Source organism: Laccaria bicolor, genomic scaffold (assembly GCF_000143565.1).
Source record: "Laccaria bicolor S238N-H82 LACBIscaffold_77 genomic scaffold, whole genome shotgun sequence".
Lineage (NCBI taxonomy): Eukaryota > Fungi > Basidiomycota > Agaricomycetes > Agaricales > Hydnangiaceae > Laccaria > Laccaria bicolor.
This window is the reverse complement of record NW_001889948.1, coordinates 94809-109280: the sequence shown is the minus strand read 5'-3', so window position 1 is coordinate 109280 and position 14472 is coordinate 94809. Positions and strand designations below refer to the sequence as shown.

The 14472-nt window shown below is 46.1% G+C and overlaps 4 protein-coding genes across 4 annotated transcripts in view; 2 read left to right on the top strand and 2 right to left on the bottom strand.

Annotated features, from left to right (window-relative positions):
• Positions 1–1958: 1958 nt before the first annotated feature.
• On the bottom strand, positions 1959–3087 carry LACBIDRAFT_316706 (uncharacterized protein; the record flags this gene model as incomplete). The annotated part of the gene is made up of 3 exons (XM_001889990.1): positions 1959–2004; positions 2053–2840; positions 2893–3087. The coding sequence occupies 3 exons, from the start codon at positions 3085–3087 to the stop codon at positions 1959–1961; spliced, it is 1029 nt and encodes a 342-aa protein (XP_001890025.1).
• Positions 3088–3535: 448 nt separating this feature from the next.
• Positions 3536–3794, top strand: LACBIDRAFT_316705 (uncharacterized protein; the record flags this gene model as incomplete). The annotated part of the gene is made up of 2 exons (XM_001890011.1): positions 3536–3541; positions 3594–3794. 2 exons carry the CDS (start codon positions 3536–3538, stop codon positions 3792–3794), a joined length of 207 nt encoding a protein of 68 aa, XP_001890046.1.
• A 6873-nt stretch (positions 3795–10667) lies between these two features.
• LACBIDRAFT_335133 (uncharacterized protein) lies at positions 10668–12839 on the top strand (the record flags this gene model as incomplete). Its single annotated transcript, XM_001890010.1, has 5 exons — positions 10668–10910; positions 10961–11277; positions 11328–11752; positions 11818–11998; positions 12125–12839. The coding sequence occupies 5 exons, from the start codon at positions 10668–10670 to the stop codon at positions 12837–12839; spliced, it is 1881 nt and encodes a 626-aa protein (XP_001890045.1).
• Positions 12840–13458: 619 nt separating this feature from the next.
• The window catches only part of LACBIDRAFT_335132 (uncharacterized protein), a gene marked incomplete at both ends in the record, with an annotated part of 1192 nt that continues 178 nt past the window's right edge, over positions 13459–14472 (bottom strand). The window contains 2 exons of the mRNA XM_001889989.1: positions 13459–13632; positions 13683–14413. Of these exons, the coding sequence (XP_001890024.1) occupies positions 13459–13632; positions 13683–14413 (905 nt within the window). The remainder of the gene's footprint in view (positions 13633–13682; positions 14414–14472) is intronic.

The window sequence follows — 14472 nt, the reverse complement described above, 5'->3', positions numbered from 1 at the left end:
TATCTCCACATGAACTTATAATAATTATATTTTGAGATAGGACAGTAGGTGCCATTATGAAGGCATAGGATAGCCTTTCCTAATGTGAAGACAACTTGTGCATGATGTCAAAAACTAATGCAGCAGCATTAGTAATATGTAAGTAAGATCATGTCAACCCTTCAACCTCACCCCCATAATCTGGACAGAGCCAAGAACACAATAGACTACATGTCAACTACAAACTTTTGTAGTCCCAAAAAGCGGACACTACTAACTTTTCTAATGAAAAAGCGCACACTACAAACTTTTGTGGTCTCAAAAAGCAGACACTACTAACTTTGTAGTCTAAGTACAAGTTTTTGACTTTTGTGGTCTTTTGTAGTCTATCAGTAAACCTTGTAGTCTAAGTCCGACTTTTGTAGTCTTTTGTAGTTTATCAGTATACTTTGTAGTCTATCAGTAAACTGTGTAGTCTAAGTCCGACTTTTATGGTCTTTTGTAGTCTATCAGTAAAATTTGTAGTCTAAGTCTGACTTTTGTAGTCTTTTGTGTATCAGTAAACATTGTAGTCTATGTCTGACTTTTGTAGTTATTTGTAGTGTATCAGTAAACTTTGTAGTCTATATCCAACTTTTGTAGTGTATCAGTAAACTTTGTAGTCTAAGTCTGACTTTTGTAGTCTATCAGTAAACCTTGTAGTCTAAGTCTGACTTTTTGGTAGTTATGGTAGTCTATATCTGACTATTATAGTCTATCAGTGTCAATTTCTTTTCTAGGGCATGCATCTTCCTTTTTTGGTCATTTTTCCCACGATACAATAATTGTAGCCCTTTCTTTTAGCTTTCCAAATATACTGAAATCATGTTGTTTGGTTTGGTTTTCATGGAGAAAAATGCAAAAGAAAAAACACAAAAAAGAAGCAACACTTTTGAAAATCTTTTACCTCATATCTTCACAATGGGAGCACTTCAGAACATAATTCAAACAGATTCGGCAAGCTATAGTGTAGGGCTACAACTTTCATTTTTGACCATTTTTGGTAATTGGTCATGTGACCAACATCCCAACATCCCATTATATGGACCCTGATAGGTAAAAACATTCTCCTCTTGGTTTTCTTCACTTTTGGTCAAACCAGGTGATGTTTCCTCTTTGGGATGGACCCTGAAATGGACCCTGAAGGCAGTGCCTGACATTCTGAGGGGGCAATGATAAATGCAGTAGGGTAGGTATGAAATAGCCCAGGCAGGGATATGAGATTGCAAAGGCAAGGATATGAAATAGCCCAAGGTAGGGAATGAAATAGATATGAAATTGCCCAGGCAGGGATATGAAATTATGCAGGAAGGGATATGAAATTGCCTAAGGCAAGAAATGAAATGAATATGAAGTAGCCCAGGCAGGGATATGAGATTGCCCAGGCAAGGATATGAAATTACCCAGGCAGGGATATGAAATCACCCAGGCAGGGATATGAAATTGCCTAAGGCAAGAAATGAAATGAATATGAAGTAGCCCAGGCAGGGATATGAGATTGCCCAGGCAAGGATATGAAATTGCCCAGGCAGGGATATGAAATCACCCAGGCAGGGATATGAAATTGCCTCAGGCAAGAAATGAAATGAATATGAAGTAGCCCAGGCAGGGATATGAAATTGCCCAGGCAGGGATATGAGACTGCCCAGGCAGGGATATGAAATTGTCCAGGCAGGGATATGAAATGAATATGAAGTAGCCTAGGCAAGGATATGAAAAGGCAATGAAATAAGGCTGGGTAGCCAATGAAATTAAAAGTCAGGCAAGAATGAAATAGCAATGAAACAATGCTGGGTAGACAATGAAATGGAAGGCCAGGCAGTAATGAAATTGCAATGAAGTAGTATTGAAATATGTCTCAGGACAGTTATGAAATAGTCATGAGAAGCACTGGTAAAGAAATGAAATACATTTCATAAGTTTTGCCTACTCTTCTCATTTCATAAATTCATTAGGCAGTGTGGATGTCGGTGTGCAGGCACTTGCCTGTATTTTATCATAAAAGTGGTAGCTACTAGTGGAACGAGAACATACGCAGTCTGGACTGCTGGTTTTGTATTTCGACCGCTGTCCGTCTTGCACTTTGGCTTCGGTTTCCCAGTCCCCTGGGCCTTCGACGTTGAACCCGTTGCTTGAACCTTCCCTTCCAGCGAGGGAGTCGAAACCTCTTCCTTGGGGGATCGTGATGTGACTTGATTCAGGTTCATCGGACCCTTGTTGCCGACGAAGCTGCATCGACTCTTTTTGGCCCGACAGGAATCACAGGCCTGGCCTCGGATAGCGGTCTCAGATTTGCAGGAATCTCCCCGCCTAATGCATTGATTGCAGATGGGACGTGGTCGTCGGACGCCAGGAGTGACCGTGGCACCCATTGCCTGGTAGTCATAGTCCGCCTCATCGTCGTCGTCGTCGCGAGGCGGAGCTGGTCCCGCTTCGCTCCCTCCAGCCTGAATCTTCACCTTCTTCCCCCGCACCACGTCCTTGCCCTCTTCCACCGAAACGTCCGCCTTACGCTTTTGCCCATGACCCTTGCCTTTCGGCTTCCCAGTCTCCGAACCACCCCCAGGCTTTGCGATCTCGGAAGTCTCCTTAGCCTTTCCTTTCCCCTTGGGATCGGATGGCTGTGCCGAAAGCCACTCGCTCATGAGGACATCTAGCTCCTCGAATTCATCCGCTGGCTCTGGGGAGGGGTCTTCCAAAACCTGCCAATTGAACTCCCCAGATTTGCTCCCTAAGACTTCCTCGCAAACGCGGTCCATCAACGGAGGAAGTTCAATGTCCTCGCACTCTCCAATGACGTGTATCGCACGTAGGTAGGTGATCTGAACAGTCATCATCAGTCTGACGGCAGTTGAATGTTTACAAGCCACTTACACTTACCATGACCCTTCGCAACCCAAGCTCCCTGTTCCTCTTTTCCTCGTCATCCGCCGTGGAAAACTGCTTCCCATACCATTCCCAACATGCCTCGACCAGCGCAACGATCCGTGGGACAACATTTTTTGCAGTTGCCAGGGTGGGCAGCACGCCTTGGAGATGTTCTTCGGGTACAGTGTAGATGGAAGTCATGATGAGTCGACTGTTGGATGGCAATGCGGAAAGAGACAGTGGTTTGAGAGGGAAACGAGATGGTAGTTGAAGTGAAATGTCTGTTATGCCGTCATTACCCATTCGGGAATTTCAACCGTGGCCACATTCGGGTATTTGCAGCGTCACGATGTAACATTGTCAGAGTTGCTACATTGTGTTCACTAAGTTCCCTAATCTTTGCTCTCGTCTACCAGAATGGCATCCGTTGAACCATCGAGTTAGTACCATTCGTTATTTCAGAGCTTCGCATTGATCCGGATGTTTGCGTTTAGTCTGGGCTCCTCCTGTGCCTCTCCCCCCGGAGTGTACATTGCGGTACTTTGAGGCAACACATGGTATATGATCCCCTCATCAGTTCGATTTCTTGACCGACGTCTCAGGCATTAGAAACATCGTAAAAAAGTACGATGGAATCCAAGCGGATGATATGGAGGTGGGCACTTTCTTCTGATATTATGTCCGAGCTGTTAATGTTTCAATTATAGCGCGGGACAGCGGGTTCATCAAATCCCCCTCCTCTTTCAACTGCAGATGGGAAGCCAGATGACCCCCCCCTGCCTTCAAAGACGGCACCTCCAAGTTATCTTCGGAGGACTTTCTACGATGCGGTCGTTCCGGAACTTCCGAAGGTCACTCATCCGCTGGAATACGCCCGCATTGCATACAAGGTTTTGTACCGAGAGTAGGAAGAAACTCGGAGGTCACTCAATGTCCTGCTTGAGTCTCGTGCCCATGCAGAAGATCAACTCCAGCAGTTGGAGGTTATCATTGCGATGAGGAGAGCGGCGATGGAGCTTCGGGGGAATTCTTCGGGGGAGAATCATTCCGTAGAAAAGAGGGACGATGCTTCGGGGGAAAATCATCCCATGGACAAGATGGATGAAGGTCCAGATCTGGGAAATGCGGTTGTGGATCTCACCGAGGATATGGATGATTCCCTGTAGACTACTTTGTATAAAAATTTCAATGTCAGTCAGGTTTTGCTTTGCTTGGTTCGTTTAGTTCAGACTATTTAGTTGTGCGGACTTTTCGGGGGTTTCATGTCTCGGGTATGCCGCTAAGTATACTTGTATTAAGCCCAACTTTGGACTACTGTTGTCTATGGTCTCTATACCCGCTATTAAGTCTAACTTGAGATTACCTTGGGCCTCCCTTTGGCACCATAATGACTGATACATGTTGGTCCCACATATGTTGCCATTGCCTCCATCCGCATTGGTCCCACATATGTTGCCATTGCCTGTATGACTATTGGGCCCATTTGGGTAGTCCTATGACCCAGAGGACAATTGTCCATGTTGTACTTTTATGGTATTATAGGGACAGTTACATCTACTTGTGTTCTTTCCACATACTGATTTGCCCCTCAGCAAAGCATACATGTCCTGGCTTGTCTGGCACCAAGTCCCTCAGCCCAGCCCACTCCCTTGCTTTGGAACTAGGATTAGGTAATGCAATGGCCTCGCACATGACCCCGGCATTTATAAATTCTTTGGTGGCCTGGAAGGCCAGTTCTTTCCACATACTGATTTGCCCCTCGGCAAAGCATACATGTCCCGGCTTGTCTGGCACCAAGTCCCTCAGCCCAGCCCACTCCCTTGCTTTGTTGATGAAATAGAGGCGGGTCCAGTTCATTTCGTTTGGGATCAAGGTATGCTCTTCTGACCACCGGTCATATCGAGCTTTTGCTCTGAGCCAATTCACCCGATATACTTTGATTTGTCTGGTTTCAATTCATGTAGAGTAATAAAAGTGACTGGATCTGACCTTGTTCCATGTATGTTGAACCCGACGAATCATCAGCCACAGCCATATTCCAGAACCATGGCAGAGCAATATTTCTTTGACCCCGGGCGTTGCCATTGTATACCGTAGTTAGTGCCCTTGTATCTTTTTTCCCTATCGGCTTGTATCGGTCACGAGTGCCCTGAGGAGCATTGAGCTGATTAAGAGCCCATCGAGCTTGGTTGTATGCCTGGAGAGCACTTTTCATATCGCGATCCGATCCTTGTACAGCATCGTAAGCCCGAGGTACACATTTTTTCAATTTCTCGGCTTGAATTCTCTTCCAATAAAGGAATGACTTGTAACCGATGGCTTCCCATAAATGCTTCAGAGTGTTATTTGCCTGGGCCACTCTCAATTCTATCTCTACGCACCGGGCTTCTCCCAGTGATGTAGGGAGGAGGGCTGCTTGAAATGAGGATGGTAAGAGGATTTGTTGATGTTCGGCCGATCCATATCCCTGATCAGGCAAACTGGGTATGCTCGGTGCTGGGGTTTCCTCTTCATCACAATTGCTCCAGTCATCGTCATCCACAATATCCTCCGAGAGCGGTGGATCATGAATAGTTCCTTCATTAATTTCCAAGTTGGGAAAATGGCCTTGACCGGCCTCGGAAAACTCTTCAAGTTGCTTGGACAGCTTCTCTCAATGTTTCATTATCTCCAGCTTCTGATTGGCACTTGGACAACTGCCTTGAGCCTTCACAAAGGCGGCCAATTTGGCTCTGGATTGTTCAATGTTTGAATCTAGCAATATTTGACTTTACTCACTGGGCTTCCTGAATTTTGATACCGGTGTTTACCCATCCAGTTAACCCTGGCTTGACCTTGCCTGCCTGTTCTTTAGTCATAAGTTTTAGCCAAATGCCCTTTTCGGTCTCGGCTGATTGAATGATTTTACAGCTGGCCTTTGTGATGGAAAACTTGGTCCTTGCCTTCCTTGACCTTGACGTAATAGATGTCCATGGCGGAAAGGTCCTTTGCCTGGTTCAAATTGATGTTTTGATCTGTTGCTCCCATTCTTGAATCTGTTCCTTACTTGCTGAGGCACTTAATTCTTCAAGAGCCTGGAAGCTTTCAGAGAGCCCGAGTTTTGCTCGCTTCCACTTCTTGCAAAGGCTACTCACTTGACGTTTATTAGCTTAGAAGCAATGTAAAAGCAGTTGAAAATAGATACCCATATTGATCATTTTTTTCCAGTTATTATCCAGCATGTGAGCATCCAACACCTCCGATCTATGGGCCAAAGTCATTGTCCGGGTGGTGCGACCGACCTCGTTGAGAACAGCCCACAAAGTCTCCAATATCTCTCCATCTGTTTGACCGGCCCCGGGGATGAATGTTGGGGCAAATCGTGGAAAGCATATTTCTTGATGGCCATGGACATGGAATAAGCCGATCCCGGCTACCAATAACAAGTCTGGTCTGATCCAGAGGTGTTTCGCACCACGTTTTATCCGAGCCATCAAATTCACCATATACTGGCAGTTGATGTCATAGACAAAAATAACCCTTTTTTCTTCACCGGTCATGGTATTCTTCAGAGCCTGGCACAAGGCATAGTCCATGTTCATTTGCCTGTTCGGTAAAACAACGATTCAACCTCAGGATAACTTCCATACCTTTCTCCCTTTTGAAAATCTACCACCGAACCCGGACAAAAGGTGCCATGTCGAAGGCAAGCAATGGCTCCAATTCCAGTAGTGTCAAAACCTCGGTGAAATACATTCTTGTTGTTGATAGCATTGTGCTCATGACATGTCCTCGGCTGAAAGATTCAGACACCGGCCGAGTCGCTCGAAGGATAAAAACTTACATCATTATCTTCAATTGCCTCCCGAAGGTGGCTCAAATAAGGTCCTCTTTGCGTCATGAAACTATCCCCATTTTTAAGCCAAACATCATCTTTGGGCCGTGCCTGTTTTTGGTGGGCTGCTGTGAAATTGCCATCGGCTACAAATCCTCTGGTATACTTCCAGTTAGTAGGATCATTGGGGTTTTTGTTCCAGTCATCAGGAAGGTTGACTCCTGGTTGTGGGCAGGTAGGGCAAAAAAAACCCATCTCCCCCGGCGTCGGAGCCTTACCTTTGTGTCCAAATCCAAAAGTAGCCAGTTCGGTAAGATTACGGTATTGTCTACCAACCCTTATTAACTCGTGATACTGGTTCTGTCAAACGTTTTTAGATGGGAGTATACCTCGGTACTTGAACAACATACCAGAATGGAATTAGGAAATGCAAAGTTGGTGATCCTTCTCAATTTGGAGTAGTAGTGGGTGGCCGATGTTTTACACTCCAGGTTTTCCAGCAGGTAGTCATCGAGGAGTTGGAAGGTAAATACGGTCTGGCAAGACTTGTAGGTGGATGGGTACAACCCAACCCGGAACAACTGTATGTCCTCGGCTGCTGCACCAGAACATCCACAGAAGACGATAGGTAGGTGATGCACACCGGAAGTATGGACGACGGTCATGACCCGGCCACCATTGTAAATACGGTCCGTTGGTTTTGGATCGGCCGAAGTGCTGGTAAGGTCTTCCATGTCAAACCATTCCTCTTCGTCAATGTCAAGGTCGGCACTCAAGTTGCTGCTTCCATTCGGGCACCGATCACCTTCGTGACCAAGTCGAATAACCAAACCCACTTTCCACAGCCAGCTCGGCTCATAAAAGGTGCCGGTCCAATGTTCAATCTGGTGGAAAGGGTCCCTGCAGTGGGATGTTCGGCAACATTCTGCACAATATGCCGTGCTGGCAATGCAATCGAGACATCGCCAATTTGCCTCCTTCTTGCAAGAGATACAAACCCGCTTTGACGCTTTCCTATCCAAAAATTCGTGGAGGTATAGATTACGCTTAGTCTCTTTCCAAACCCTCATGTAATCATTGGATGACTGATAGTGTATTAGCGTTCAGTATATGAATATATTGGAAGAGGAATTTCACATTTCTGTAAGGTTGATGATCCTCGAGAGGAGGAGCATATTCAACGTATGGCAAATCTTGGTGTTCCCTTTCAATGTCTCTTTCCAGATGGCTGCAGTTACGTTTTTTCACAGGGGAAAATGGCAGAGAGGGAATAGTGGAGGAGGGAAAAGACCTCCTTCCATTTTTTATAACAAGCCTGTTGAAGTGAGGATTAGCGATGTTGCTGTGTGCTTTTCTTCCCATGTTTGTCTACTGTTGAAATGGCCAAAGGATATAATGATGATGTGTAGTGGGAACGAGGAAAATGTGGGCGTAGCAGGAAAGAGGAAAATGTGGCCGTCGAATAGCAAACACAAACATTCATAACAGATTTGCATTTCCAGCTACGTAAAAATTCCTGGAGTTTGTCAAATGTTTTCCAACTTACAACAGACCAACTCTACAATTTATGCAAGAAGGGAGGCCAATGTGAAGAGACTCACTCTGGAGCCAATGTGAGGAGACTCACTCCGTATTTGATCCAACCAGTCAGGCTGTTGTATCCTTGAAAAGTTGGCAGTAAGACTGGGATGAGCACACACCCAAGCCATAAAAGCCGGCCAGCAGGACTGGATAATAGTCAATTAGAAACACAATCTCATATTTCATACACTTCGCATACTCTTTAACGGCGGCTTCTTGTGAACTTTTTATTTTTATCACCTTCAATATGCAGGGCAGTTAGTAGGAATCACCCACCAACACTGAGAGCCCCGAACATACAAACAGGCCATAGTTGATGGTGCCTGCTGATGGGCCGATAAGAGACAATAACCTGGTGTTGATGAATTGGCCGATGCAGTCCCATGAATAAGGTAATGAAGGGTCGGCCGGCGATGTAGATTTAGCACAGCTGGATCAGCAGGAATTACACCTGGAGAGTGAAGCACAACTATTTGTATATCGGCTGATGGAAGATAGCTATGCAGGATCAGTTGACAGATTTGAATGTTCCTGGGTTGGTGATCGGCCGAGGGTCTTAAATTCTGATTAGCAGAGTCAGCTGGTGGGACCCACATTATTGTAGTCATGGCTCAGCTGATCAGTCCAGCAAATGGATACCGCTATTGAGTCGGCCACGAAAACTGACAATTTATAAACATGGGATCACCCGATGTTTGAGCCAGCCCGGCCTTTTCAATATGGACTAGTACATGTTTTCTGCTCGGCTTGCATTTGATGCAGCCGAGCAGGGTTATTTGAGCCAGACCCAGGCTTCCATGCCTGGTCGAAATGTCCAACATGTGGTATGTTTACAGGAAAAGTGACTTGCCCAGATGATTTAATATTGAATTGTTGAAGAACTTTAGCTTGTGCCGTGTCCAGATGCAAAATAACCAAGCAGACAAGTGAATTAAATCAGTAAAGACGGCCAGGCTGCACATTGGGTGGTGCAGGTGATTAAAGTAATTTGTTGAAGTCATCTAGCTGTTGCTGTGTTCGAGTAAATGATCACTGAGCAAACAGGTGAATTAAATGCCTGGGCTGCATGTTGGATAACAGAGCCAATTTCATTTTAAATTGTTGAAGTACTTTGGCTGGTGCTGAGGCCGGGCGGAAAATAACTGAGCAGACAAGTGAATTAAATTGGCAAAAGTGCCCAGGCTGCATCTCAGGTAATAGAGCCGATTTAATATTGAATTGGTGAAGTACTTTGGCTGGTGCCGAGGCCGGGTGGAAAATAACCGAGCAGACAAGTGAATTAAATCGGCAAAAGTGCCTGGGCTGCGTCTCGGATAATAGAGCTGATTTACTATTAAATTGTTGAAGTACTTTGGCTGGGTGGAAAACAACCGAGCAAACAAGTGAATTAAATTGGCAAAAGTGCCCAGGCTGCGTCTCAGGTAATAGAGCCAATTCAATATTGAATTGGTGAAGTACTTTGGCTGGTGCCGAGGCCAGGTGGAAAATGACCAAGCAGACAAGTGAATTAAAATAGAACCTGTTTAATATTAAATTGTTGAAGTACTTTGGCTGGTGCCAAGGCTGGGTGGAAAACAACCGAGCAGACAAGTGAATTAAATGAGTAAAAGTGCCCGGGCTATGTCTCGGATAATAGAGCCGATTTAATAATTCATGACCTCAGGTATGTAAACTGACTTTGCCGAGCCAGGGTGTGGCAAGTCGGCTGATCCATATTGTGAGGAATCAAAAGCTGTTCAGCTGACCCACAATCCAAGGCAATTTCAGTGGGGTCAATTCATCATTAGGCTGGTCGGCCGGCACACAGAACCACTCCTCAAGAAAATATGGGTGGCCGAGCCAGCTTTGATGGGGTCAACATATACATCGGCTCATCAGCAGGCACCATCAACCTTGGCCTGTTTGTATGGTCAGGGGGCTCAGTGTTGTTGGGGTAAGGTCACTAATACTTGTGCAATATGACTGCACAATATCAAGATCTGTATGTCGCTGGCAGCCTCATCATACATTGGTATAAAGGTAGCTTCAATATATACCACCATAACTGTGTTACCAGTTTAGTTACTTAGATGGACTGACGATAATTACAGACAGACATAATTACAGAGGAAGCTAATTAAGGTTTTGTCCTGTGATGCGATCATAACTGTTCCGCTATTTAAGCTATTTAAGGTTATTAAGGTCTGTTCTTTTCCGTTTCGTGTTCGATCTTCCGTGCTGATCAGTTATGTATATTTTTGATAGATGATATATAAAGTAATTCCCTTTCCCGAATCAGGGGTGATTGTTTGTTCATTGTATTTGGCATGAGTTGTTCTCCCTCTCTGCTCCCGACTACCATTTTCCATCTACCTCTTTGCTCCCAAATACCATTAATTATATCATTATGAGTACTCATTCTCAATCCCCTGAACCATCTGCCCCACTTTCCAGTCAAACCAAGCACCATGGGTCCGGGAGGCATTGGACTGATGAAGAAAGTGCTCTATTGGAAAAACATCGGCAGGAGTACAGAGACGCCAACGACGCTGCTCGTGCTGAGATATTTTCTCGAGTTTTGCAAGACATGCTCGACATACTCCCCAATGGAAAATCGTTCAAGAAGGAAGAAAGATCAGCTGTTAAAAAAGTAAGTACTTTTTCCAGGGGCCCTCTAATTGATTCCTGACGGACTTGTAGGATATTAAAGAGTGGTTTGCCCGGTACAGTCGTAAGAGAAGTCAGAAAATGCCGAGGATGGGAAAGTCGTGGCATGCCCGGCATGTGTTCCAGCATGAGAACAAGGATGCCATCGATACCGAAGCGAAAAGGCTTTGTGCCAAAGCCATTGAAGAGGGACAAAAGAGGCCTAAAGGGGGAGATCCCACTCATTTTGATTTTCGGGAGCGGGTCGTGACTCAAATGATGGGAAAACTGAAGAAAAGGGAGAAAGACGTACTGCAGAGGACGGCCGAGGAGTACAACAAGAAGGGAGTTGACCCGGAACTCAAGTCCAAGTAAGTTAATTTTCATTATTCTAACGTTGGCTTATCTGGACCTTTGGTAGACTGGCTGTAAAGAACTGCACGGCTTGGATGCATGCATTTTCCAAGGAACTTTATGACACAATGGGTGTCTGGGTCTTTATCTTAGGATGTTATCTGAAGCCCGATGGTAATTTGGACGTCTCGACGTACGACTTCAATCAAGAACTCGGCAATGGGAAAGACTTTATTGATAACCATAGCTGGACTTTCCATGAGGAAGGAATATCGGTATCTTCTTGGAGAGCACACAATGAAGAATACTATGGGTTGGAGGATCTTGCTTTGGCCAAAGGAGGACACCGATCCCAGGGTGCTATGACTTTGGAGAAGAACCTATACCTGGAACCTATTCTACCCAATCCATCGAAACCACCACTTAAAACTTCCCGTGATATTCAAATTTGGCGGCTGAATGTTCTTCGTACATTTGTCAACCAGCACTATAGTAAGCCGGTCCCCAGAGATTTCTTGCCCTGTATCACTAAACATTTGTCTACTTAGATCTTGCAGCTGGGCAGAGTAAGGGATCGGCTCCTTGGACGGCTATTGGATCAAAGTTACTTGACTTCATTGATCTAGAATATATACCCCCAGCTTGGAGATCAGTAAATGGAGAAGGTAACAACTTTTACAAGTTTCTTGATCCCTCCAAATTCCCGATGGAGATGGTCACTGAAGCTCTCCAGTTTTGGTATGAACGTCAAGAACAACACAAAGTCGCCTTTCGATTTAAATCCTTTCTTGAGGGGAAAATGCTGCTGGAAGCACCTCCATGAAGGAAAATCAAAGTTCACGTTCCTAAACCTCATGTTCATAGTGTTGGGAAGGGCAAGAAGCCCGGCAGAAGCAAGGGTCAAAGGAGAGGCCGGGCAGCAACCGAGTCACCGTCAGATGAGGAAGCCAGGCCAAAGAGAAAGGAAGGGGTGGAAGATCGGCAGTTCGATGACAACAGTTGGAAGGATTTGGATGTGGACAAGCCGGCCAAGAAACGAACCGAACAGTTTTCTAAGGATGACTGGACTCCTGATTGGGATGGCTCCGATGACGATGGAGAAGACTTGGACGTGGAGAAACCAACCAAGAAACCAACCAAACAGCATGACGAACATCGTGAGGATGGCTCCGATGATAGTGACTCAGACTCCGATAATGGTCAAGAGAGGCCAAAGCAGGATACTCTGACCGAGCCCACAGTGAAACCTAGCAGGGTCAACCCGACCTTGGAAGAGGATAGAGACTCGGGATCAGATTTGGGCTCAGACGATGCTACGATCACTGTAGATACCAGCCCCGAGCTTCAGCCTCGGTACAACGACACCCGGGCTCTCTCCCATGAAGTACCATCGGACACTGAGGTCTTGGCTGATGATACATTTTGGGAAGCTGACCTGGGCTGTGGGGTGGAGTCGGCCGATCGAGCGAAGAAGAGAAAATTCACTGATGAGGAGGATACACCCTGCAAGTTTCCTCGGTTAGAGAAGGGTTACAAACTTGGCCCGAGGAGTGCCCGACCAGGCAAAGTCAAATGCTGAGCTGCCTCGGCTGTTATCCAAGCCACTGTCAAACCAGCTCAAGCAACCAATCTGAGGTCGGACACAACCAAAGCTTCGAATAGCTTTGATTTCACTAAGTCAAGTGGTGTCAATGCAAAACGACCAGTCCCTTCAAAACAAAAGGAGTCAGAGGCCGGTCCCAGTCAGCAACCATCTATTGATGTCCCCACCAAGCCAAAACCAAAGCCTCGTCCTATCATGAAAGGCAAGGTTTCTACAGGGGAACTTGGTATAGTAACCTGAGAACGGTCGAAAAAGATTGCTGAAGAAAGTGTTCATTCCACCCGGTCCAAGAAAGTTTCATTCGTCAGTTAAACCTATCATGTTTAATGATGTTAGTCATTCATGCCCGGGTGCGAAATACATAGCATGTTCAATGATGTTAGTCTGTGTCCGGTTTCAGCAGTGTCACTTCGTAGTTCATCATGTTTTCCTATCATGAAAGGCAAGGGTTGAAAAGGTGTTCGTTTGACTAATTGAGCTGGGAGGCTTGTCTTACGACCAATTAAATGTGAGCACTATCCGGCAGCGGGTATCTTCAACCGTGCCCGGGTGCAAACTACATAGCGAACCAACCTCGGTCTTGTGATCTAATCTTCTACTTAAACCCTGGTCCATCCCTTTTGTCCCTCCCCTTCCCCTTGTCTGGGATCTCGTCTGGGATGAATGGCCGTAGTCCTTCTAAAGTAGCGTCCATTGCTGCAACCAGATCACGGTCTGAATCGATTTGAAGGTGGCCAAAACATACCAATAATGGCTCGTTGTCGCTATGCTGTCAGGCAGGGATCTGAGCGCCTCCTGGTGAATTTCGCTATGACGAACCAGGTCCATACGATCCATCTCGGTAAACTCATCTCCCCTCGTCAACAATTTATCAAAGGCGGCCTGCAAATTCCTAATCAAAGGGTTGGATGAAGCCTCGGGGTCCATAGCTCTTTCCCACACTTTGCCAATTGCCTGAACGACCTTGGCTACCACGCCCGTGCGATCACCAATGCTGTCATCAGACACAACCTTGATATTGTACTTGCGACATAAACCCCTTGCACGTGGGGAGTTTGGATCCAAGTCCAACAATTCGGTCGAAGGTGGTGGGCGTGGTGTTGTCCTCTCTTGAGTGTAGACGAAGACAGGAGCCGGGCCGAAAACGAAGGCATCGCCTGGCCGAGTTGGCAGAATGGCAGCTCCTCCTTGGCCCTGGAGTCGTAATTTGGCCTCTTGTGATTTCGTCAGATACTTCCGTGATCCCAGAGTACTATTGGACCTTGAGGCGCCAGGGGAAGACATGCCTGGTTTGTCAGAGGCAGGAGCTGGAGCAGACGTGCCAGGTGTTTGAAAATCAATGGAAGGCTGAACAGCCGAGGCCGGGGTAAATGAACGATGGACTTGAAAATCGAAAGGGGATCCTTTATTAGCCGAGGCTGGTGCAGGGTTGTTAGGCTTTTGGAAATCGAAAATGGATGGCTGACGAGCCGAGGACGGGGGAACAGGCGGCACATTCGTTGAAGTGTCCACTTGCTGAAAATCAAAAATCGATGCCTGACGAGCCGAGGCTGGTGCAGGGATGTCAGGCTTTTGGAAATCGAAAATGGATGGCTGACGAGCCGAGGAC